Below are 23,413 nucleotides of genomic sequence, written 5' to 3' on the forward strand. Positions count from 1 at the left end.
GGCATGACAGAGGTATTACAAGAAGGTGGTGAGTTTTGAAGACTTTGCTGATGTCTTTCTCAAAATACTTATAAATCACACAGAACGAGTGCTTATAAATGTTCCTGTAATTGGTTGGGATTTAAAGTAGGATTGGAGCTATAGTGAATGTAGTCTGTACAGTATAAAAATAACAGAAACCAATGTAACGTCCCAACAATTCACAAAAACAAGCCTGCATGCATGTGTAAAATAGTAAATGGGTGTAAAGGTGGAATTATATACACAAAGATACATATAAAAATGTATAACATACATAATGAAATATGCAAGCAATAATAAAAAGAAAGCAAGACTAATAATAATAATAGTAGTAATAATAATAATAATAATAATAATAATAATAATAATGAGAAGAATAAAAAAAAATCAAGGGAGGTGAGAATGAGGAAGATGATCCATAATATGGTTAATATTGGTAAAAGAAGTGGTTATAACAGCCATAATAATAATGATAATAATAATAATAATAAATAAATACAGTAATAATTAATATTGAGGAGGAGGAGGAGGAGGTTGAGAGATCAGGAAAAAGATGAAGATGCTTTCAATAAGGCAATGCTACTGTAAAAATGCCGGGTTCCACACAATTTTTTCACAGTCATCCATCACGGATTAACTTAATCATTTTTAAAAATTTAAGTAGATTGAGCATGAAATAATTAAGTTGTCCACTAAAAAAAATCAAGAATTGTTTTGATCAGGCTCATTTTAAATAAGTAGTTTAATCCTGTAACTGTCACCATCCCAAATTCCGGGGCGCTTATGTTTTATTCATTATAATGCAATTAATATAATGAAATTATATATTGTCATATTGTATATTAAATATGGTTTATACATATTTAAACCATAATATCAACATTTTCTAAAAAAAAGCAATCATGACAAACTTTTTATCTTTTGAAAGCTTAAAATGTCTTAAAATATTTGCTAGATGTTACAGAGCAACAGTTGTTTATTAATTTGGGACAAGGATGCACATTAGAGTTGTACTCTGAAACAGCAATCCACATGTAAACCTTTCTTAATGTTTTTAGAGGCTAAATTTAAATCAAATACCACGAAACTGACATACTACTTTCGAATGTTATGTGTAGTTTACAAATATTGTCGAAAGTATGAAAAAATGTGGTTCACACTCCTCAAAGCATACACAAATATGGGGACAGTTAAGGGGTTGATTGAGGTTTCGAACAGGCCTGGATTTAATGAATTCACTGCATCTGAGACCTGGAGATGAAGTTGTTTATTTTGGAGACCGAGAGTCTAGAAATTTTATGATATCGTTTAAAATCTTATAGGCATTACAACCTTTTTATAGGTTTTCACGGTTTGTAAATGTTTCTATAAAAAACTAATCTTTTGTGAAGTGGGTTAAATACGCATTATCAGGCCAACTTCTGTCATGTTTTTTGTTTTTTGGAAAAAATCTTGCTTGATCTTGCATGCCCCCAGTTAATGTAAAACAGATATTAAAGAGTCGGAGAACATGAAGAGGTTAGTTATCAACTTGAAGAGTTAATTTATATATGCAGCCTACAGAAACACAAAGCTTAGTTTTAAAAAAATGATATACTTAATGTTAACACTTTAGATTAAGTACCTATTCCCACTATTAATTTGTTATCTGTCTATCTGTCTAAATCTGACCTAAAAGGTCAGAAATTCTGTGCATGAATGCAGAACCTTATTAGGTCAATTTCAGCCATGTTGACAAAACATTATGCAGTTATTTGATAGAGATGTGCCACCAGATAACTTGAAACAGAAATTAAAGTATGTGAACATGAAGAGGTTGCATTTATTTTGCAGCCTTTAGAAAGACATATTTAACTAATACAATAACAACAACAAAATGGTTTCATGTTGTTAAGACCAAGAAAATATAAGATGAATAGGTGTTTAAAAACACTGCAACATCCAACAAATCTTTATTACTTTAATTCATTTGACATTATATCAAAATTAAATGCATTTTACGTAGTATTTCAGTCATTTATAACATACTTGTATCTAGTTTAAAAATGTACTTATAGTAACCTATTAAATCATCTGTTGAATAAATAATTTTCCATCAATTATTATAGGATCTCCAGATGTATTTCAGCAGTTTTATTGTGAACAATGATTTGTTTTCTGTAATCCAAAAATTCAATAACAAAAAAATCTTTAAATTAATCCACTGTAAAACTGCACCTATTCCCAAACATTCCCATTAATATAATCAGCCTAATGTATAAAATGTTTTAATCATGTTTTTTACACTTAATTATGCATTTGAATTGCATTCTGGAACCTTGATTTTTCCTCCAAAATCTTTTGATGTTGAACAGTTAGTAAAACTGACATTTTCTTTAGTTTGAAGTTCTGTCAGTACAAAACCTGATAATAAGCTGCCAGTGCATTTTTAGTTATTTTACAGATTGAATTATCTGACTATATATTATTTCTATATATTTCTATAATATCTTGTCTTAAACTACTAAAATATCAATAAAAGTCACTTTGGTAAAACTTAAAAAAAATGATGAAAAAAAAGTGATCAGAGCAGAAATAAAACTCCAATGATGCAATTCACAAGCGTAAATACACAGAAAACACTTGTTAACTATAACCTGTTAAGTTATTTAACTAACTAACATATATTTTTAGAGTGTAATAACTGGCCCATCAGTCTCCCCTTTAAAACATTAGCCTTTACAATGTGTAAAACGCTTAATGTTGAGAGAATCAGTTGAGGTGACAGAGCATAACATGTTTAATTTGAAGCCTTTGAAGCGAAAGAAACCTCAGTAACCTACAGGACAAAAAGGATTCAATTTGAAGTGCCGTGAGCAGCGTCATCTAGTGGTGAAATTATGAAACTGACTCAAACCTTATTTTAAAACAGAAGAACGATACAAACTCTTAAAAAACTACTAATAGCCTGTGGTTTTATAAGTTCAAGACTTCACATCATTAATGAACTCATCCTAAATCAAGCAGTAACTTCAGAACTCAATAATATTTCAATGTTGCACTTACTAAACATCTCCAGTCGTGCAGATTTCCCCACACTACATTAGAATGATCAGTCTCGCTCTTTTAAAGGGCTTTTGCTCTGGCCTGGCTGGGCTATTGTAAAAAAAAAAAAAAAAAAAAAAAATTGAAATAAATAAATGGATTGTACTTATGCCTTTTCACAGTGTAATCTGATTTCTATGCGCATTTGTTCATGTGACCTGTAAGGAAATATGTGACCAGTCAACTGTTCATTTAAGTTTCGGTGTTTTATTGTATTATGTATTTTATTTAATTTTGTTAAATCTATTATTGGCATTTTCCCTTGTTTTTTTTACTTAAAAAAAGATAAATAAAAATAAAGTATAAAAAATAAATAAATAAATATATAACTTCTATTATAATATACTTCTATTATAATATAACTATAATATAGATAGCCTCACATTTAAAATATATTTAAAATTAAGTAAATAATTAAAACTTGCATCTTACCTGATGTAGAAGAAATCCACATCTTTTTCTGATTTGTGTAGACAAATATTGGAAGTGTCAAAGTTAGAAACCACCACTCTTTAAATTGTGTTTAATGAAAAACTGAATATTCAATTTAATTCAATTCAGCTTTATTTGTATAGCGCTTTTACAATGTAGATTGTGTCAAAGCAGCTTCACATAAATGGTCATAGTAACTGGAACAGTGTAGTTCAGTTTTTAGTGTTTAAGTTCAGTTCAGTTCAGTTTAGCTCAGTTCAGTGTGAATATAGCTACAGTATATTCACAATATAGCTTCATTCAGCATTTGCCAGCACAATAAAGCAAAAACAGAATGAGAAGTGTTCATTGCGCAATATTTTGAAATGCACACACTTCGATTTCAGCAAAATAATGGACATAAAACAAGAGAAAGAAGAGACTATATCTATCACTGAAAGAAAGAATAAAATAGCTGAATGAATATCTCTCCCAAAAACCAAACTCCAAAAATGAGCATTCAAACATTCGATGCTTATGGATTTTAAAAGGTTAATTTCTTATGCTTTTTTAAAGGTGCCACATACTACATTGGTTTAATAAGTTAAATTGTTCTCTGATGTCTAAATAGTTGGTTTATGCCTTCAGTTAGTTAAAAAAATCTTTAGAAACAGTTTTATAAGCAATTTTATTACTACATAAAATTCCCATTGAATCAGAAGGTCCATGATTGACCATATATGGCTCATGTCATGAATATTAATGAGCTCCACTCTTAACGTGCCGCTCTACAGACATGCACACACACACACAGCATGATGTAAGCTGAACACGGACAAACATAAACACAATCAGAGTAAAGTTAACCTATTTAGCTCACCAGATTTGTTGTGGAAAAAGTCTAAATTATAATTAAACTTGACAAGAGAGTGATAGAGATGTATCATGTTGTATTTTAAAGGTAACGTTACAGTCAAAGAAAACACAGCCAGGATTTAGTAGCAACCTCTGCATGAACAGATGACAGCTGAGCTGACTGATCTGGCACGATTCAGCAGTCTACATGTGTTTGTTGAAATATTCATCAAATGTCACAATAAACACAATAAACATATTAACTTGACTTCTAGTTAATCATTTGGAAAGGTAGAACTGCATCCCATTCATCACACATACTGCAGAAGACCAATTGCTACGTGCATGAACCTAAGATTCTCACAGAAACCAGTAAAGTATGGTGAAAGAAAAATCATGGTTTGAGGTTACATTCGGTATGGGGGCGTGCGAGAGATCTGCAGAGTGGATGGCAACATCAACAGCCTGAGGTATCAAGACAATTGTACACAGGAGAGGGCCAATTCCTCAGCAAGATAGTGCAAAGAAGGTCAAGGTGCTCCAGGATTTGCCAGCCCAGTCACCAGACATGAACATTATTGAGCATGTCTGGAGTAAGACGAAGGAGGCGGCATTGAAGATGAATCCAGAGAATCTTGATGAACTCTGGGAGTCCTGCAAGAACGCTTTCCTTGCCATTCCAGATGACTTTATTAGTCAGTTGTTTGAGTCATTGCAGAGACGGATGGATGCAGTCCTCCAAGCTCATGGGAGTCACACACAATTCATTCTTCCTCCACTGCAGCATGACTTTATATTCTATACTGCATATTATTTACAGTAACAAGTCTTGTCTAAGCAAAGTCAGACCTTACTGTCCTAATTAAATCATTAAAAATCAAGGCATGATCATATTTTATTTTGATAAAATAAGCGTAATCTAGAGGACTTTGCCTTTTATATGAGCCACTTCTGATATGAAATGATCAACTAGAATTATAATTAATTGCTGTTCTTAAAACGTGAATAGCTGACAAGACTTTTATCAGGTAGTGTAATATTTACCAAATGTCTAATCTATCAATATCTCCAAAACGCTGGGTTAACTGGTTAATTCAATACTTTTTAAATTTTCAAAAAGTTCCCTTTAAAATACCAATAATACAAAAAAAACAAACAAACAAACTTACAGATGCCATTCTCTAACCATTACTTTCAAAGAAACATAGATTTTCCAATACACAGTCAGAGATTCAGCCAAATACTTGAGACTGTGCTCAAAAATGGGTTAAGTTTGCATGGGTTAAGTCTCCAGCACCTAGACTGCAGCTCTGCACAAGACATTTGACCAGAGGAGAAATGGTCGTGCCCAACTGAGCCTGGTTTCTCTTGAGGTTTTTTTTATTCTTCACTTTCGCCAATTGGTGAAGTTTTTTCCTCGCCGCTGTCGCCACTAGCTTGCATAGTTCAGGATAAAGGTTTGCGCGGGAATAAATTTCTGAATAAAGCACGGGAGCGGTCAGTAACTGGTTTAATTTTGGACAGGAGTGGGCGGTCTAACAATATCGCTCCTGACTCCCATGCGAGCAAGCATGCTTATGTATGTGTGTAAATGAGACAACGTGATGCTGTGCTTAGCTTAATTGTTGCTGTGTGTGTGTGTGTGCGAATGAGAGAGAGAGCTTTGTGCTGCTTATGCATGCGTGTTTATACAGACAACTTGTTATAGGTGTCTAGACTCTGTATAGCTGGGTGGTTTTCGGTTTTGTTCTCCCCTGCTCGTTAGCAGGAACGGACGCGGCGGGTAGAAAACGGAACGGGTCGGGCAGCAAATCCTAAATATAAGCTTGGAGCAGTCAGGTTCGGGCTAAAACCTGGCGGGAGCGGGATTCAAAATTTAGTCCCGCACAGATCTCTAGTTCAGGATCTGTAGAGCTGCGCATCGATGGATTTGCTCTTCTGTGTTTGGTCTCTGTAGTGAATATTAAACGACACTGAACTGAGCTAAACTAAACTGAACTTAAACACTGAAAATTGAACTGACACTGTTTCAATTTACTATGATCTTTTATGTGAAGCTGCTTTGACACTGTAAAAAGCTGTCGACATTGTAAAAGCGCTATACAAGTAAAGGTGAATTGAATGTTTTTCTTATTCTTTTCCATACTATCAAAATGCATTTTCTAAAATATAACAGTAAGCTCTTCCAGATCTAAACCTATTTGTTTTTTCATCTACACTTTGTTTCATAAACATTTGCACAATGCTAAATTAACCTAGACTTGTCCCGGCATCTATCTTTTGTTGCTCTTCCAGTTGATCTGAAGTGCTTCTATTATCCCGACTGATAAAGGAATGTACACGCAAAGACAGCAAAGCCAATTCAACATATGTCATTTTATTGTCAAAGCTGCATACACCTTATTTAACACATTTAAGACACTTAAATATCGTTCAAAGTACAAACTGACCATTATAAAACACGTAAGAAAAAAACAAAACGTTGGAATGAAATCACAGGAGCACATACATACACATAAAATTACTTTGCCCACGAACAGATTGATGTATAAGAGCAAGTTGAACAGATTTACAGAGTTCCTTGTGAAATGGAGTGAACTCACGGAATAGACTGTAGATAGACGGGACTGGCCATCTACTCACTGTCTCCATCATCACTGATGATGCCGTGTAGGTTGGCCCAGGCTCCTCTCTTGCGGCCCCTGTTTGTGTGACTGTCTCCACTGTCCGAGTCAGAGTCCACAACACGTTTATAAGCAGAGGAGGGAGGGGAGGCATTCTGGGCCGGGGGCCACACTGCTGCTGCTGCTCTCCTTTTGGGACGTCCTGAAAATGACAAAATAAAAAAGGTGTAATTTCATAAAAGTTAATAGCCAATCAGTGTGCAAACAGGGTTCCCAGTTCAAGTTTTTGCCCTAACAAAAAAGCTAAATCTCCATAACCTTGGCTCCCACACTAAAATGGGATAAAGAATCAAAGACTAAAATTTCATGGTATGATATGTGCGAAATACACCAAACTACTAGTTCACAACATATTTCACATTATTACAACACCCAGGATTAAACGCAAACAGACCTCAAGACCACAAATGTGCTGGAGACAGTATAGGCAGGCAGAAGCAGATCATACCCATATCTTCTGGAGCTGTGGGAAAATTTAACCATTTTGGGATGATGTGCAGATTGTTATTATATTAGGTGTTTGGATATAGTTCCTGGGACTGCATTATTTTTAAAGGGCCATGAAACCACCTGGTTTCAGCAGGGTGTTTTCACACCTCTACTTTGGAAAAAGTCAGAAAAGTGGGCGTGTCCAGCTCTGTTTAGGGGGGAGTGTCGGAGGAACTAAAGTGGGAGGGTGTGGGAGTGTCTGTTTGGGCTCGCGCGAGTTTCAGAGTCAAAATACACACACAGGAGAAAGTGATGGTGTTTAACCTACATGGACATCTGTAGTCAAATTATTTGCCAAATTATTAAATGTTGGACTTTAACTGCAGTTTGGCTTTTTGATTCACGGAATTCATTCATGTCCCTCGCGACAAACAAGATATTTGATTCGAGGATCTGCTCTAAGCGTGTATTTTTCATGCAATGTTTGATACCGAACGGCGAATGAGAGAAAAAAACGCTCCGCATTTCCTGGAAACTTAGATGCACACGGCAGGTAGTGTCAGAAAGCTGCGTGTGTTATTCCGGTCACAAAATGCGGTGAAAACCCTACACGAGGTTAAAGTTTGGTTGTGGTGCTAACATGTTTACACTCGGTGCAATAGTTAACTTAGTTCGATACGAACAAACTGAATAAACAAAGAGCACTGGTCGCTCACTTACCAAATCTGTAGAGACAGGACAATCACCAGCAACTAGAGCCGCGTCTTTATCAAGAGGAGACTAAAGCGAATCCGGATCTCAGCGTTTGCAGATGAGAACAGCTCTCAGGTGAACAATAATCCTCCTTAGACACGCAAGTTATTGTTGTCTCAAGCTGCGCTCTCACAGAGAGAAAATAAAAACAAAACTTAACGGCAGCAAACTATAAAAGCAACACTTCACGCTTGTTTTGCCAACACAACGTGGCGTCTCTGCCATGTAAACACGGTGACACTAATGAATATTAATGAAGTTGCACAATAGAGCGCGCTGATTGGTTTGAACAAAGCCTTACTCATGCATTAATGCAACACACTGTAAGACGTAATAAGACACACTCTGGCACAGACGTCCTGTCTGCACGCTGGAATACAACGCTATTATGTCATAGCCGTGACGCAGCTTCAAAAATTCGTTTCAAACAGGAAGTACGAATTTGCTTGAAATAACGCAAAAACAACCAATTTACACTTTTTAGTGAAATATAGGTGTCCTAATAGTGTTTTTAGCAGTGTGGGACACATATACGACTGTCAACAGCTCAAAAAATGTGTTTTGGTGTTTCGTGACCCTTTAAGGAGATTGTCCCCAGAGGTGACCAATATTTGTATAAGACTCATCTTGTGGCATGCAAAAAGACTTTAACAAGGAACTGGCTTAAAGACTCAATGTTGAACGTTAGCAGTGGTTTGAGATAATTGAAGAATAATGAAAGAATTGACAGTTATTATGAGGATGAAAATGGATATTTTCAGGAAAGGTTGGGAAAAATGGTTAATATATAGGGAATTTAAAGACATCCCTATTTCGGTGAATTGGAATTGGAAGAGATATCGCAATCTTACGCATTTTTTTAAGATTTATTTTCTTATTTTTAAATGACAAGCTTAAATACAATAAAACAAACAATATAACTTAAATTTATTATATTTATATTATTATAAAAACATAACAATTAATTAATTACATAATATTTTTATAAGATAAATACATTTTCATGGACATAGCAATATAAAGACCAATTTAAAATGATTTTATACCTACTGTTATGTCTGTAGACGTATACGTTTTGTATTTTTCCCTTCTCTCTCTAGGAGGTCTCACACCAGAAGTGCTGCTTGGCGACACGACGCGCAGCACCACGCATTTCAGAATTCTAAACGTAGGCTTTTATCAGGGTACACAAACCGGCGCTTCTAGTCGGCGGCGCCCAGCTACGACTCGGGACACTGTTCATATTTCTGCCTCGCCACAGAGCGCCATCTGATTAGTTTTATTTTAAACAGCAAGCGAATGTGCGAGTCTAGTGTGCGATACTTTCAACTGTCATGTGGGCGCCATGTTGTGGCGCTGAACAGCGCATATGGTGTGTGACGCCCTTCTTCCTCCACGCTTGTCATTTTCATTATGTCTGCCTACTCCGACAGCTAATTGGTCAGGAGACCGGTCATCATTGGGCGAAGTATCGCAGCAATATAAAAAGGGACGCCAGGAAACGCACTTTTCTTTGATCTTGTTCATTTTTGCAGACACGGTATTGATATTTAATTCAACATTGCTTAACTTTCGTTTGTGCAAAATTCTTTTCCACCATTTTACCCATTTTTGAGACTTCTGTGGTTTTGTAAATTTTTTTTTTGTTACTTTGATGGCCCAGCTATTTCCAACACCATACCCAGCTCACTAAGTTCACTCTTTTCTCAGAGAGTTAGGGTGGATAAGAAAGATGTCATACAACTTCCATCTTGCAAACACGAAGATAAAGTTGTTGTTAGAGACACCAGGTAAGAGGTGAACGCCATCATTTTGTCTGAGCCATCTATTGTAAATATTTTGTATATATACTTGGGCATTTTGTGTGGGTTTTACTTTTGTAAATGAAATAACTTTTGTTGGCATTTCCGTTGTCTGTCTTTTAGCTTCCACCATCACATGGTAAAACTGCCATACCTTAAATATTATTCTTTTTACCTTAGACTAACATCAAAGAGGTTGTAACATTTCTAATGCATTCCTTCAGTGAACTTAAGACGTTTTAAGGCCTAAAAATATAAGTTTGTATTTAAGACATTTAATACTATTTACAACCACACAGACACCCTGATTAAAATGGTTTAGCTTGAACATAATTTTGCATGACTTTAATATGAACAACAATGGATAACTTACTGCAGATATGGTGGTGCTTAATGTTTGGGTGATCGTCTACTTTCAACACCTAGTCTTTGAGCTGGTTATTTTGAACCCAAACCCCTTACGACTTGTTTTATCCTGACATGTTATCTTTAGTTAACAGGTACAGTCTGGAGACTGCATTTGACTAAAGTGATCGCCAGTTAATGAGTGTGTGAGGAATGAGCTGAAAAATAGCTAGAACATGTAAACAGCTTGATATAAAAATATATAGATTACATTTAAATAACTGGAAACAAGAATTCAAAGCGACAAACAAAAATCCCTGACATAAAATGTTATGATATTCCAGAAATGTCATGACCTGTGGGAACCCTGTGTATAATTCCCCCTAAATTTGCAAATGTTTTTCAAATGTGGTTACCCTGAGTGGTGATGATGTTGCTCATGTCCAGCTCGGCCAGCTCTTGCGCTTCTTCTCTCTTTAGTCGAGCTTTTTTGCACTTTTCTATCGAGGGCTGACCTGAGGGAGAGACATATTTCACCAGTAATATATGATTTTGTACAACAGTTCTGCCACATACAGTATTACAGGGCCCTATAAATGAAGAAATATTTTAGAAAAAAAATTAAGTTTTGATGTTTTAATAATTTGCATTTACATCTGTAAACAAACAAGCAATACATTTCGGTAATATTACAAAGTAATGTATTAGTAAAGTAAAATTATTGTAGTAAAGAACTTGGACTTTAAGTGTGTTTGAGGAAGGTTTTTAAAGGTAGTTTACCCGAAAATGAAAACTGTCATGATTTACTCATTATTGACTTGTTCCAAACTAAAAGAAGATATTTTTATAAACTCTAAAATGAATTTTGCTGCTTGTTCGAATTACTTATTTAAAATGAGTTAAAACAACACTATTCTTAAATAGTTTTTGGGACAACTTTTTAGATTTATGTCAAATTCACTTACATTTTTAAAAACGATTAAGTTAACTTCGATTTGTGTTAGGGCAACATAAGGAATTGTGTGGAACCCCGCACATTTTAAAGTATAGTCGAGAAAAAACAAAAACTAGGGTAGTTAATGGTTGAAGGTTTTGAACATTTTTCAAAATACCTTCTTTTTTGGGGTGAACTATCCCTTTAAATCACATGAGGAGATGAAATCTGAGACCTAGATGTTTCGTTTATGTAGGGTTTTCTCATAGTAAAATGGCAGATGATATGATCATTGCATGAACTTGAATGTATGTGTAGTAGCTTTGGCAATATAACATTTAGAAACTAATCCATATCAGTTTTAATAATTGTTTATAAAAAGCACTGTACCAGCATTTGGATCCCTATTTGTTTTTATCACTAAAGCAGAAAGTGTTTATAGCCCAGGTTCATCCACTTACATGATTCAAAACAATGATAGACAGCAAATTTGCGTGTCTCTTAGCATATTGCTGTGAACATTCAGTACACTGCGTGTTACACACGCACACACTAACCTTCCACACCCAGCTCCTCCAGCTCTTTCTTCAGCACAGCCACCTTTGCCTTTACAGATCGACAGCCATCCAGCAGCTTTTTGTAGTTTCGTCTCACTCCACAAAGGGCGATGTAGCGCTTCAGTCTGGACACAGCCTTATTCTCCTCATCCTGATGATCAACAAATGCTTTCAGTAAACACATATTTTTTCAAAAATTATTACATTCAGCCCAGAAACAAGGTTTAAAAGGGAATAGTTTTCTAATTCTTTATCAAAAGTTGTCAAATAGAATCACAACACAAACAAGGTATTTGTGAAGTACTTTTAAATGAGGCACAAAATATTAAGTGTCTTGTTATATTATGTACAGTAGTCAACATTCGAAGTGAATCAAAAATGGTTTTTAAAAATTGTCCTTGGACAAGAATGGGTGCTGTTCAATAGTTTTAGGATAACTTTGATGAAAGGTGATGATCCACTTTAAATGCTGACTACTGTAGTTTTTGCCCTCCACCATTGCAAAATTTTTTTTTATTTCTGTATGGACATTATTTTATTATAAGCCAATTTAGTAAGGTATTATACAGGCTAGATAGACACTAAATGCAACAGAGAGCTGCTGGACCTTATAGTGTGCACAAAAAAAAAACAAAAAATATTGTGAAATTTTAAAATGACAGCATTTACTACATACATACATACATGCATAACGTAGTGATATGCGTAGTAATACAATCTGAGCTCTAGGTCATCTTGCCTTTCCTCTGGATGTGTTCTCCCTCTCTTCGCTGCTCTTCTTTCTCACGCTTTTCTTCCCCTCTTTCTTGGTCTTCTCTTTCTCCTGCTCCTCCTCGTCCTCCAGTGAGGGAAGAGATGAGGAGTCAGAGTCCTCTGCTTCCTCCTGACCGTCCCGTAACTTCTCTGTCAAGAATAGCAGAAAAGACTAGATTCTAATCATTTACATCCAAAGATGCAAATTAGACTTGTGTGCAAGAAGAAGACAGGTAGAACACAATGAATATAGTGTTTACTGAAGGTGTAAGAGACATTTTGAGAGTGCAGATGCTCAACAGTTCTGGAGGTAATAATACTTTACTACTTTGATGACTTTGGCTGAGGGATTTTAAAATAAAAATAAAAAAAAACACATTTTACATTGTGGTCGGTCCACATTTTTGTTATCAAATGATCCATTAAAATAAAATCACATGACTTTTTTTATATGCATGATGAAATGTATTCATTCATGTGTTGCTATCAAAGTTTTGCTCCTTTCTTCATGAGCATTTTCAAAACGTATATGCATCTTCATGTTTATCAGGGTTCCCACTCTTTCATAAACAACAGAATCAAGGACTTTCTAAAGCACCATTAACTTTTAAGTCAAGCACCTTTGTAATTCACACTTAACATTTTAATTACACTTTAAATTTACACTGGAAAAAGTCAGATTAATGATGATTAAATGTGTCATTTCTGCCGTCTTTGAGTCGTTTTTACAACACATTGATTGCTTTGGTTCGAACCAGTTGAAAAGAACCAAAATGCAGTCATCAGACAAAATCCACATCACTAATTGGCCAGATGTTGAGCATATTTCCTAAACTGCTTTTCGATTGGTCAGAACTCATGTGCAGGAAAATGCCAATAGAACTTCCACAAGTAAACAAATCGGCAGACACAAAATGTTGATTTTGACTATGGAGGTACGACTGCGCTGGCTGATTGCATCTCTGCCTACAGTGTACTATATAGTCTGTATAAATCACTTTAGACAAACTACACATTTCGAGAACTCTAGTGCACTTCAACCGAACTAAATACGGCAGGTGTGAAAGCACCCTAAAATGTAGTTTTTACATGGTCATCTTCAAAGAACTTCAATAAAACTTGCTAAATGCAATACTATTTAATCGCTTTCCTTTGGCTTAGTCCCTTATTTATTACAGGTCACCACAGCGGAATGAACTACTAATATTTCTGAAGGAAAAAAAAACACATAATTTTTCATTATTGTTTTGTTTAACTTTTTAAATAACACCATAAAGTAATTACATTTAATTTAGGCAAAAATTTAATTTAAGCACTTTCAAGGACCTATATTTGTTTTTAAGTACTTTCTAGGCCTTAAATTCACATGTCTGAAATTCAAGTACTATCAAAGACTTTCAAGAGGCCTGGGAACCCTGGTTTATATTAAGCGTTTTATGTAAAATTCCAAAATGTGCATAAAAACAGATGATAGAAATATATATTCATTAATTTTCTTTCGGCTTAGTCCCTTATTTATCAGGGGTCACCACAGTGGAATGAAACGCCAATTATTCGAGTATATGTTTTACACAGCGGATGCCCTTCCAGCCGCAACCCAGTACTTGGACATGGATGGAAACATAGCTATTGTAAAAAAGAGAGGTTTAAACAAGTACCAGCTTTGATCTTAAAAGGATTCTTACCATTATTCTTCGTCTCTTTAGAGGGTAAACCAGCAGCATCTTCACTCTTATCTCTCTCCTCGTCACTGTCTCCAGCACTTTCATCTTCAGAGATGCTGCCATTTTTTATTTTAGCGCTCTGGTTTTTCTCCTCTTCACTCTCCGAGCTGCTCCCAAACACCTCTCTCTCCACTTCCTTCACGACATCCCTCTCCACTGGCTTCTTTTTTCTTATATCTTTTCTCTTGCTCGGTGTCTTTGTTTTGCTCTTCGGTTTTTCGTCCTCAGAATCGCTCGCAGAGTCACTTTTAGCCGCTTCCTCGCTGTCTGAATCCTCTTGCTTTTTCAGTTTTTGTCTTTCCTCCTCCTCAGAATCCTCCAACTCCTCATCTTCATCACTTTCAATCGTCTTCTTCTTTAGTTTCTTTTTCTTCCTGTTGTCTTCAACCTGTGGGCTTTTCTTCCCTCCTTTCTTTTTCTGTGGTTTTCCCTTCATTTTCTCTTTCTCCTCCTCCTCACTGTCTTCATCTGTGTCTTTATCACTTCCCGCTTCTTCTTTATGTCCTACCTCATTCATAGCCTTCTCTATGCCTGAGTCGGGGGAATCTGAAACAGAGATTAGAAAGTTACTCATACAAACTTCAACAATAAAGCAACTCTCCAATATGTTACATAGATACCTGGTGGAGGAGACTCCTCCAGCCGTGATCGCTTTGTCCTATCCATCACTTTCCTCTCTTCCTCCTCATCGTCTTCATCATCCACTCTTTTTCTTTTGCTCTGAGTCTTTGATGGATTCACCATCTTAATAAGAGGCTCATCGTCACTGCTAGCCTGGAAATTGAAAGGGGTTTAAGGTTTACTTGAGCTCTCAAATAAACATGAACAACGTGGTTTATCATTAACTTACGTCATATTAATAAACAAGCTTTTTTGCATGTTTGGAGAGTTCTGAACACACTTTCACACCAACAATGCTAACGATAACAAAGCTTATTAAAAGTCCTCCTACATTTTCCAGCTAAGAAACGGTAAAAACTTTGGCATTTGATCAGAAACCTGCTTTTAGGTTTGCTAACAATATGTATATCAGGGTTTCTGCAGGTTTCACCAAGTCAAATTTAAGACTTTAATACCTTTAAGAACTCTAAAGATGCTTTTTTTTAATGGCACAGGAGAAAAAAAATATACTTGGCCCCATCAAAAAACTTATTCTAATCAGATATTTCTCAGCCACATATTTTAAATAGTGTCAAATCAAGCAAACCCTAGTTTTATACATCCATTTCTTTCAACATAACCTAAAAAATCTTTACTCAAACTAAATGCATGCACAACAGACTGCTATAATTTAGTTGTGAATATAGTTTTGCTAAAAGTATGTATTGTTGGTGATTGGATGCATGTTGGATCGATTGGTTAATTTTACATATAGAAATTAAAAATTAAGACCCATTTAAAGTGGTTTAAGACCTACAAAACAAGATTTCAGTTATGATAAGACTTTTTAAGGTCTGTTTTAAAAAAACATAACTGAGAGAGAACCCAGTCCAGGAGACTCTAACAAGCAGAACATCTTTATTTAGACGTGTTGGTTAATCTGCAGTCAAACAGAACCTTCAAGAAGTCCACAAGTCTGCAAGAGCCTACAGGAGTCAATTACAAGTCTTTCACAAGTCTGAAATCAAGTCTAAAAATGAGTCTATAATGTGTTTTAGGAGGGGGAGTGGCTAGGTGGAGAATGACATGATTAAACAAAGCATGCAAATGAAGTTGGTAGGTGAAAATTCTATCAACAAAAGGGTTTCTTTGGCCTGAAAGTATCACCCAAAGACAATGGAAGAGTCGTTGAGACCCTGCCCGTAGCATTTGCATAACTTTGGGTCAGCCAGTGCTTAGGAAGCAAGAGGTTTTAATATTTTTTTACAACCTAGCTAAAGTTTTGAATGAAATTAGATCATTAAAAACCAAATAAAATATCACTTTTAATTTGTAACTAGATAGATTAAATAAATGTATATTTCCACAGGCCTAAATTATTTTCAGTAATTTAATTCATTATAATTTAAATAAGGAATTTAAATTTAAATAAGGAATTGTGCCAAAACATCTGTGTTTTGCATCACTGAAGAATGTAAAATAAAAGCTATACAAAGCTATTATTTAATGAGTGTAAATCATGACCTTCTGAATAATATTAATGACAAAGATTAACGCACCAAAACAAAAAGTTTAATAACCACGAGCAAACAATGCTACCTTCATTACTTTTTGTAACTGAAGTCATTTTAAGACCCTGAGGATACCCTGGTATATGAATTTATGCTAATTGAAAGACAGAACAATTAATCATGATACAGCGGAAATGACTTGTATGAAAACAGCTGATAAAAATGCTGTGCAATGTCACCAATAATTAGTCAAAATAAACTTCAATTTTAACTGGTAATGAGCACATTTCTTCCAAAAACTGTACTGCTCAAAAGATCTCAACTGAAAAAAAAAGTAAAAGACTAACTCTACACACTTAAATAAAACTAAACTTAGTTAAATATGAGGTTCTAGCTTATTTAAAAGCCTACAGCTTCCATAACGTTTTAGAAAGCTTACAAAAAGTTATGTAATGTAGTTGTTGTCATCATTGCACTGGCTTTAGTAAAAATAACTGATAACAAAAGGAGCCTTACTGTACAGAGTTAACAAACAAACATAGAAATGGACACAGAACTTTCAATGTCTGCGTTCAAATGAATGTGTATAATTGTCAATTCAAGTTCAAAATAAATGGTCTATTAAGTATTCAAGTACTTGCTGCAGTGATGAACAACCACTGGAAATACAAACTAAATATTCTTAAAAGACAGCCTAAAAGTTTAAATGATAAATATTTATTTACAGTATTTTTACACGATCATACTTACAATATTATGCTCATTATCACAATATCATGAATATCAGCATCTACTAATAGGCCTGTCACAATAATCAATATATTGACTTATCGCGCAATACATGGACATGACCTTCGTTTTTGACCACTTAATTTATACAATTTCGTGCAAGACCACAAACGTAATCTATATGTTACAATGCCTGTGTGGTTTGTTATGTTGGCAAGACGAATAGGCCTTTAAAAATTCTGAACATGGATGGGCTATTCGACTCCATGATCCAAGAAGATCCTAGATCCTAGTTCTATCTTAATAAATTGGCGTTACAACATGAAGCCTTTTGGATGTTCACTCTTTGTTTAATACTTTCGGTTTGAAAATTTAAGTTGTGTAAATTACTAATGTGTATTTTTCTATTTTTTTGTTGTGATAATGTATGAGATCCAGAAGTGTATAAAGAGCGCAACATGCTGTGATGAATACTGTCTGATGTGCTCAAATTGTAACATGGTTTGTGTTAGCCTTTTTAATTTAATAAATTTGTATTTTTTGGAGCTTTGGTGTTGCTGCCATTTTTATTTTATTTTTGCACATCATGTTTACATAAAAATTAATGTCTTAAAACTTTGAGATTACACAGTTTCTGTCATGTCATCTAATTCCTGTTGGAGGCGTCAGCGAGTTTAGGAACACTTTTTTAGAAAAGAAAAGGTGAATTTTCACATTTTTCTAAAAAACTACTACCGGTTTTAAAGAGGTGTCAAAGTAAACTCTGTTTCAAATCCGCAGTCCGTTTCCAGAAATGTTATAATTCACGAATGGACCCTTTTCACAAGACTGTTATGAGGCATTTAATGGATATCAGCATCCTAAATCCTTAAAAGTTTTTAATATTTAGATTTTTTTTAAATGTATGAACATTTATATGTATTTGTGTATGTATTATTTCATAAGAATTAATAAATGAATAACAATTTCTATGACAATATAAATCACACAAAAAAAAAATGATTTATCGTGACAGGACTATATACTACAGGGTGGCATCCACAGTAGTCAGGTAATACTCTGGTAACATGCTTCAGGACCTGGTGGCTATTAGAGAACTTAAGAGTTTTTCTATAAGGAGAACATGAATGATTTGTAATAGACAGATCCTCTAATTAACCCTTCTGAATTGTTCATTTAACTACTCTTTCGTTATGTTCGTGGCTGTTTTTGCCCCATTGACTTCCATTATAACAACAATTTATGATTGCAAATTGTCTGATTGACTCCATTTAATCATGCATTCTTGATTGTTGGTGGTTTTTCTCTGTTGGGAGGAGGTCAAATTTGTCATATTTACTATTAATCATCAGTTGGCAACATTAACCCTTTAGACAGGCCTGAGTAAAAAAAAAGTTTCTGGCTATTATATGGAGTTCTATACATTATAACAGCAGATTATAGCGTGCATGCATAAATACACTCACTGTGTTAACCATGTTCTGAAAGCTGAGCTGCTTATTTTGAATTTCTCAGGCAAAGCAAGTGTGCAAATGTCTCTCTAATACACTCATGCACACACTCCATATAAAAGCCAGAAACAAAGCTTTTTATTTGCACTGCAACTGACGACCAACTTTAAAAATTGCACCCCTTATCCCAACAGGGAAAACCATCAACAATCAAGAATGCATGATTATATGGCATCATAGCTTTGCAATCCAAAAATGTAGATACAATGAAAGTCATTCGGGCAAAAACAGCCACAAGCATAACGAAAGAGTAGTAAACCAAGCATGACTTTTCAGTCACTTGTTTACCTGCATCTTCAAAAGCTCCTCCTCAACAATAACCTTCATCAGCTGTCTGTCCTGTGCACTGAGCGACTCTCTTCCCACTTTCTCCAGGTATCTCCTCCTCAGAATGCCTAAAGTCAGTGTGCTGGAAGAGTATCGATAAATCAGTTGTGCTAATGTTATTCTGATAGACCATGATAGAAATCAATGGAAAATGTGAGATAACTTGACAAACCGAAGCACTGCAAAATGCCAAAACACTCTTTCTTCTTTATTGCGGCGTATGATGGCATTGAGTAGGGCTGAGTAGTATATGGAGTATGCAAAATGTATCAATATATTTTACAAAATAACTACATATAAGGTATGACTAGATCTTTTTCAATGATATCGATTTATAAAGCAATGCATGGACATAACCACAATTTTTTCGGCCATCGTATTTCTGCTTACATATACACTACCTGACAAAAGTCTTGTCGTCGACAACAGTTGTAAGAGCAACAAATAATAACTTGACTTCTATTTGATCATTTGGAAAAGTGGCAGAAGGTCGATTTTTCAGATGAATCATCTGTTGAGCTGCATCCCAATCATCACAAACTCTGCAGAAGACCTAGTTGAACCTGCATGGACCCAAGATTCTCCTAGAAATCAATCAGTTTGGTAAAGGGAAAAATCATGGTTTGGGGTTACATTCAGCATGGGGGCGAGCGAGAGATCTGCAGAGTGGATGACAACATCAACAGCCTGAGATAAAGTCATTTGTGCTGCCCAATACATTACAAACCACAGGAGAGGGTAAATTCTCATACTTCAGCCTCCACATCAAAGTTCCTGAAAGCAAAGGTGCTTCAGGATTGGCCAGTCCGCACACCAGACATGAACATCATTGAGCAATGCTGGGGTAAGATGAAGGAGGAGGCATTAAAGATGAATCCAAAGAATCTTGATAAACTCTGGAGTCCTGCAAGAATGTTTCCCTTGCCATTCCAGATGACTTTATTAATCAGTTATTTAAGTCATTGCAGAGATGTATGAATGCAGTCCTCCAAGCTCATGGGAGTCATACACAATATTTTGGTAAAATAAGCGTATTCTAGAGGCCTTTGCCATTCATTTAAGCCACTTCTGACAGCAAATGATCAACTAAGTCAAGTTATTAATTGTTGTTCCTAAAACTTGGATAGGCGACAAGACTTTTGTCAGGTAGTGCAAGTAAAAGTTATGAACATTTTAGCTGATCTGTCACCTCATCTAATATCTGAGCCCAGAAAACTCCTTTAGAAACAATGCATCGATCGAGGTAAAGTTGGTTTTATATTCGTGCATTCAGACTTTCTTATAAATATCATTTCAGAAAAGTATTCTTTGCCCAGCCTAAACAGTAAAATTATATTAGCCGCCAATTATCAAACTAAAACAATGTTCACAGTCAAAAAAAAAGTGCTAATGTTGTTTTCAAGTCATACTTGCATGTGATTTCAGACCGAATAATTAAAGTACTGTGTTAAACAACATAAGAGCATGTCACAAATTGTCATAGAACGAATGTGTGAATATAAAACCAAGTCTACCTCAATAAACAACACATACATAGCATGCATGATTTAGATTGACTATACATGACAATTTAACAGAATGTATTTTAAGGGTAAAATGTATATTTTTTCAATGCCAAAAACATTAGAATATTAATAAAAGATCAAATCCCATGAAGATCCCTACGTAAACATATCAAAACTCTAATCATTAGTAATATGCATTGCTAAATACTTCATATGGGCAACTTTAAAGGTGATTATTACAATATTTTGATTTTGAACCCTCAGATTTCAGATTTTCAAATAGTATCAAGGTCAAACATCGTCTTATCCAATAATAACAATATTTTAACAAAAGTAAAATGTATACATTAGTTAAAAGCTTATGTATTCAGCTTTCAGGTGATTTACAAATCTCAATTTAAATAAAATAGACACTTATTACTTTAATTTTGTGCTATAAAAAATCTATAATAAAAAACAAACATGGAAAATATCTAGAAATCACAATTTTGCCAAACAATACTGAGATGTTTTCCTATTTTTGTCATATCGACCAGACGAGCACAAATAGATGTCTGTAACTCTTACTATAATATATATATATACGTAAAATATACAATAGTATTTTCTTATTACGATGCATGAGCTGCGTCACACAACATAGTAGTGTCCCTTGAGTAACGTAATATAACGTTACACATTCAAAGCACGACACCTTCAAATGAAACCGCTTCCTATGTGATGTGATCGTATTCATGCATAGATTCAACAGTATTTTATAATGTATCTTCCTTACTGGTTAATTTTCCATTTTGTTAACATTTACTCACGAGCCGATGTGAGACCTGAGGAGCACGACGTGCCAACATTACGTTTTGTTTTCATATGTACTCGTTATAAGCTCGTATTTGACAGCACTTTCGACATTTCTTTGAGCACGCAGTTTACCTGAGGTCCGAGCACTTCTGCAGTTGAGCCACAACAAACTTTCTTATCGCGTCCTTTTCTTTGGCCATGTTTTTTCATGCATTTGTGCCACTTTTACAACACTGCGTACTCCCTGCGTGCTAAGCGCGCGACCCAACCTTGGCGCGCTTTGCTGTGCACGGCCACGCTGCTTTACGTCATTACGCACACTTTCATTCTGACGCGTGTTCATGTCACAATTTATGGAAAAATAAGAAACGATGTATTATAAAAGCTGTTGTTTTGAATAATTATGAAAGTGGCGGTCTTAATTTAATTAGTTTTGCTAATCTTAATCATACATTGACAATCAATTAATCAGATTAATCAGCTAATTATCCTAATTTCATAAACAGTGTCTATTATCGTGGTCTGTACTTTACAAGCACAACTTTTCCCCACATAATTATATAATTTGGCACAACTGAGATGTGTCGCACAAAGATAAGTCCATTTACTTCGATAATTGGGCAAATAATATAATTTATGTTAGACAATTAATGGTAACACTTTTTTTCGATGGTCCATTTGAGTATTAGTAGACTGTCTGCTTAATATCTACTAATACTGCTCCTTTAACAGTCATTTAACTGAGTATAAGAGGCTTTGCAAGTACATGTCAACTTACAATAACCTTAAACAGTCTACTTATAATCTAATGAGAATTAGTTGGCATGTACAGTTGAAACCAGAAGTTTACATACACTCTAAAAAGGAACATAACCATTCTTTAAAAATGTCTGATGGTAAATCATACTAAACGTTTACTACTTTAGGTCCGTTAGGATTACCTAAATGATTCACATTTGTTAAATGCCAGAATAATGAGAGAATATTTTTTGAGAATTTTTAAGTTTCTAGACAGTCGAAAGTTTACACACATGTCCTTGGTATTTTTTTTTAGCTTTGCTTTTAAACTGTATAACTTTGGTCAAATGTTTTGTGTTTCCTTCCACAAGCTTCTTACAATAGTTTGCAGGAATTTTGGCCCATTCCTCCAGACAGAATTGGTGTAACCGAGTCAGGTTTGTTGGCTGTCTTGCTCACACAAGCTTTTTCAACTCTGCCCACAAATTTTCTATAGGATTGAGATCAGGGCTTTGTCATGGCCACTCTAAAACATTCACTCTGTTGTCCTTAAAGCACATTTTAACTAATTTAGCTACATGCTTAGGGTCATGGTTTGTTTGGAAGACCCATTTGTGGTCATGTTTTAGTTTCCTGGCTGATGTCTTGAGATGTTGCTTCAGTATTTCTACATAATGTTCTTTCTTCATGATGCCATCTATGCTGTGAAGTGGACCAGTCCCTCCTGCACCAAAACAGCCCCACATGATGCTGAAGCCTCCATACTTCACTGTTGTGATGGTGTTCCTAGGCTTGTAAGCTTTCCCCTTTGTCCTCCAAATGTAACACTGGTCATTATGGCCAAACAATTCAATCTTAGTTCCATCAGACCACAGGACATGTCTCCAAATTGTCTTTTTCCTGGTGAAATTTAGCAAATTGTAATCTGGCTTTTTTGTTGATTCTGGCTTGTTGATTTTCCCATGTTGTCACAAAAGGAAGTCGTGTGTTTGAGGTTTTCCTTAAATACTATTTTACAGTTGTGCCTTCAAATAACTTAAATGTTGTCAATTAGCCGATCAGAAACTTCCAAAACCCTGACACCATTATCGGAGCTTTTTCAGAGGCACAATGTTCTTATCGTATGTAAACTTGACTTTTAAGAAAAGTTACAACAATTTCTCAAAAATCTCTCTCTCATTATTCTGCTATTAAGCATGACAGAAACACATTTGATAATCCTAACTTACCTAAAAGAAAAAAAGTTTAGTCACATTAACATCTGACTTTTTTTTAAATGGTCATGTGCTTCTGACTTATGTAATTCTGACTTCAACTGTATTTGGCGGTATAATCCCTGATGCCA

General features: G+C 35.0%; 1 protein-coding gene and 1 long non-coding RNA gene across 3 annotated transcripts; one reads left to right on the forward strand and one right to left on the reverse strand.

Annotated features, from left to right (window-relative positions):
- Window positions 1-6,727: 6,727 nt before the first annotated feature.
- Window positions 6,728-21,596, reverse strand: hirip3 (HIRA interacting protein 3). Of its 2 annotated transcripts, none has more exons than XM_087241792.1 (8): window positions 21,311-21,596; window positions 18,992-19,112; window positions 14,973-15,126; window positions 14,314-14,898; window positions 12,615-12,778; window positions 11,876-12,026; window positions 10,801-10,899; window positions 6,728-7,197 (listed from the first exon to the last, which is right to left on the reverse strand). In XM_087241792.1, the coding sequence occupies exons 1-8, from the start codon at window positions 21,334-21,336 to the stop codon at window positions 7,007-7,009; spliced, it is 1,491 nt and encodes a 496-aa protein (XP_087097918.1). In that variant the 5' UTR covers window positions 21,337-21,596; the 3' UTR covers window positions 6,728-7,006.
- Window positions 17,592-21,581, forward strand: LOC147845552 (uncharacterized). Its single transcript, XR_015480515.1, has 2 exons — window positions 17,592-17,940; window positions 17,984-21,581. It is a non-coding gene; the product is annotated as an uncharacterized LOC147845552 (long non-coding RNA).
- Window positions 21,597-23,413: the final 1,817 nt, after the last annotated feature.

This window comes from Danio rerio, chromosome 3, assembly GCF_052040795.2.
Source record: "Danio rerio strain M-AB ecotype USA chromosome 3, GRCz13ab, whole genome shotgun sequence".
Taxonomy (NCBI): Eukaryota; Metazoa; Chordata; class Actinopteri; order Cypriniformes; family Danionidae; genus Danio; species Danio rerio.

Coding starts and splice junctions, on each gene's coding strand:
- hirip3 (XM_087241792.1), bottom strand. CDS start 21,336: ATGTTAACAAAATGGAAAATTAACCA. Junction 19,113..21,310: donor ACAAAATGGAAAATTAACCA/GTAAGGAAGATA, acceptor ATACTCTTCCAG/CACACTGACTTTAGGCATTC. Junction 15,127..18,991: donor AGGAGCTTTTGAAGATGCAG/GTAAACAAGTGA, acceptor TTCAATTTCCAG/GCTAGCAGTGACGATGAGCC.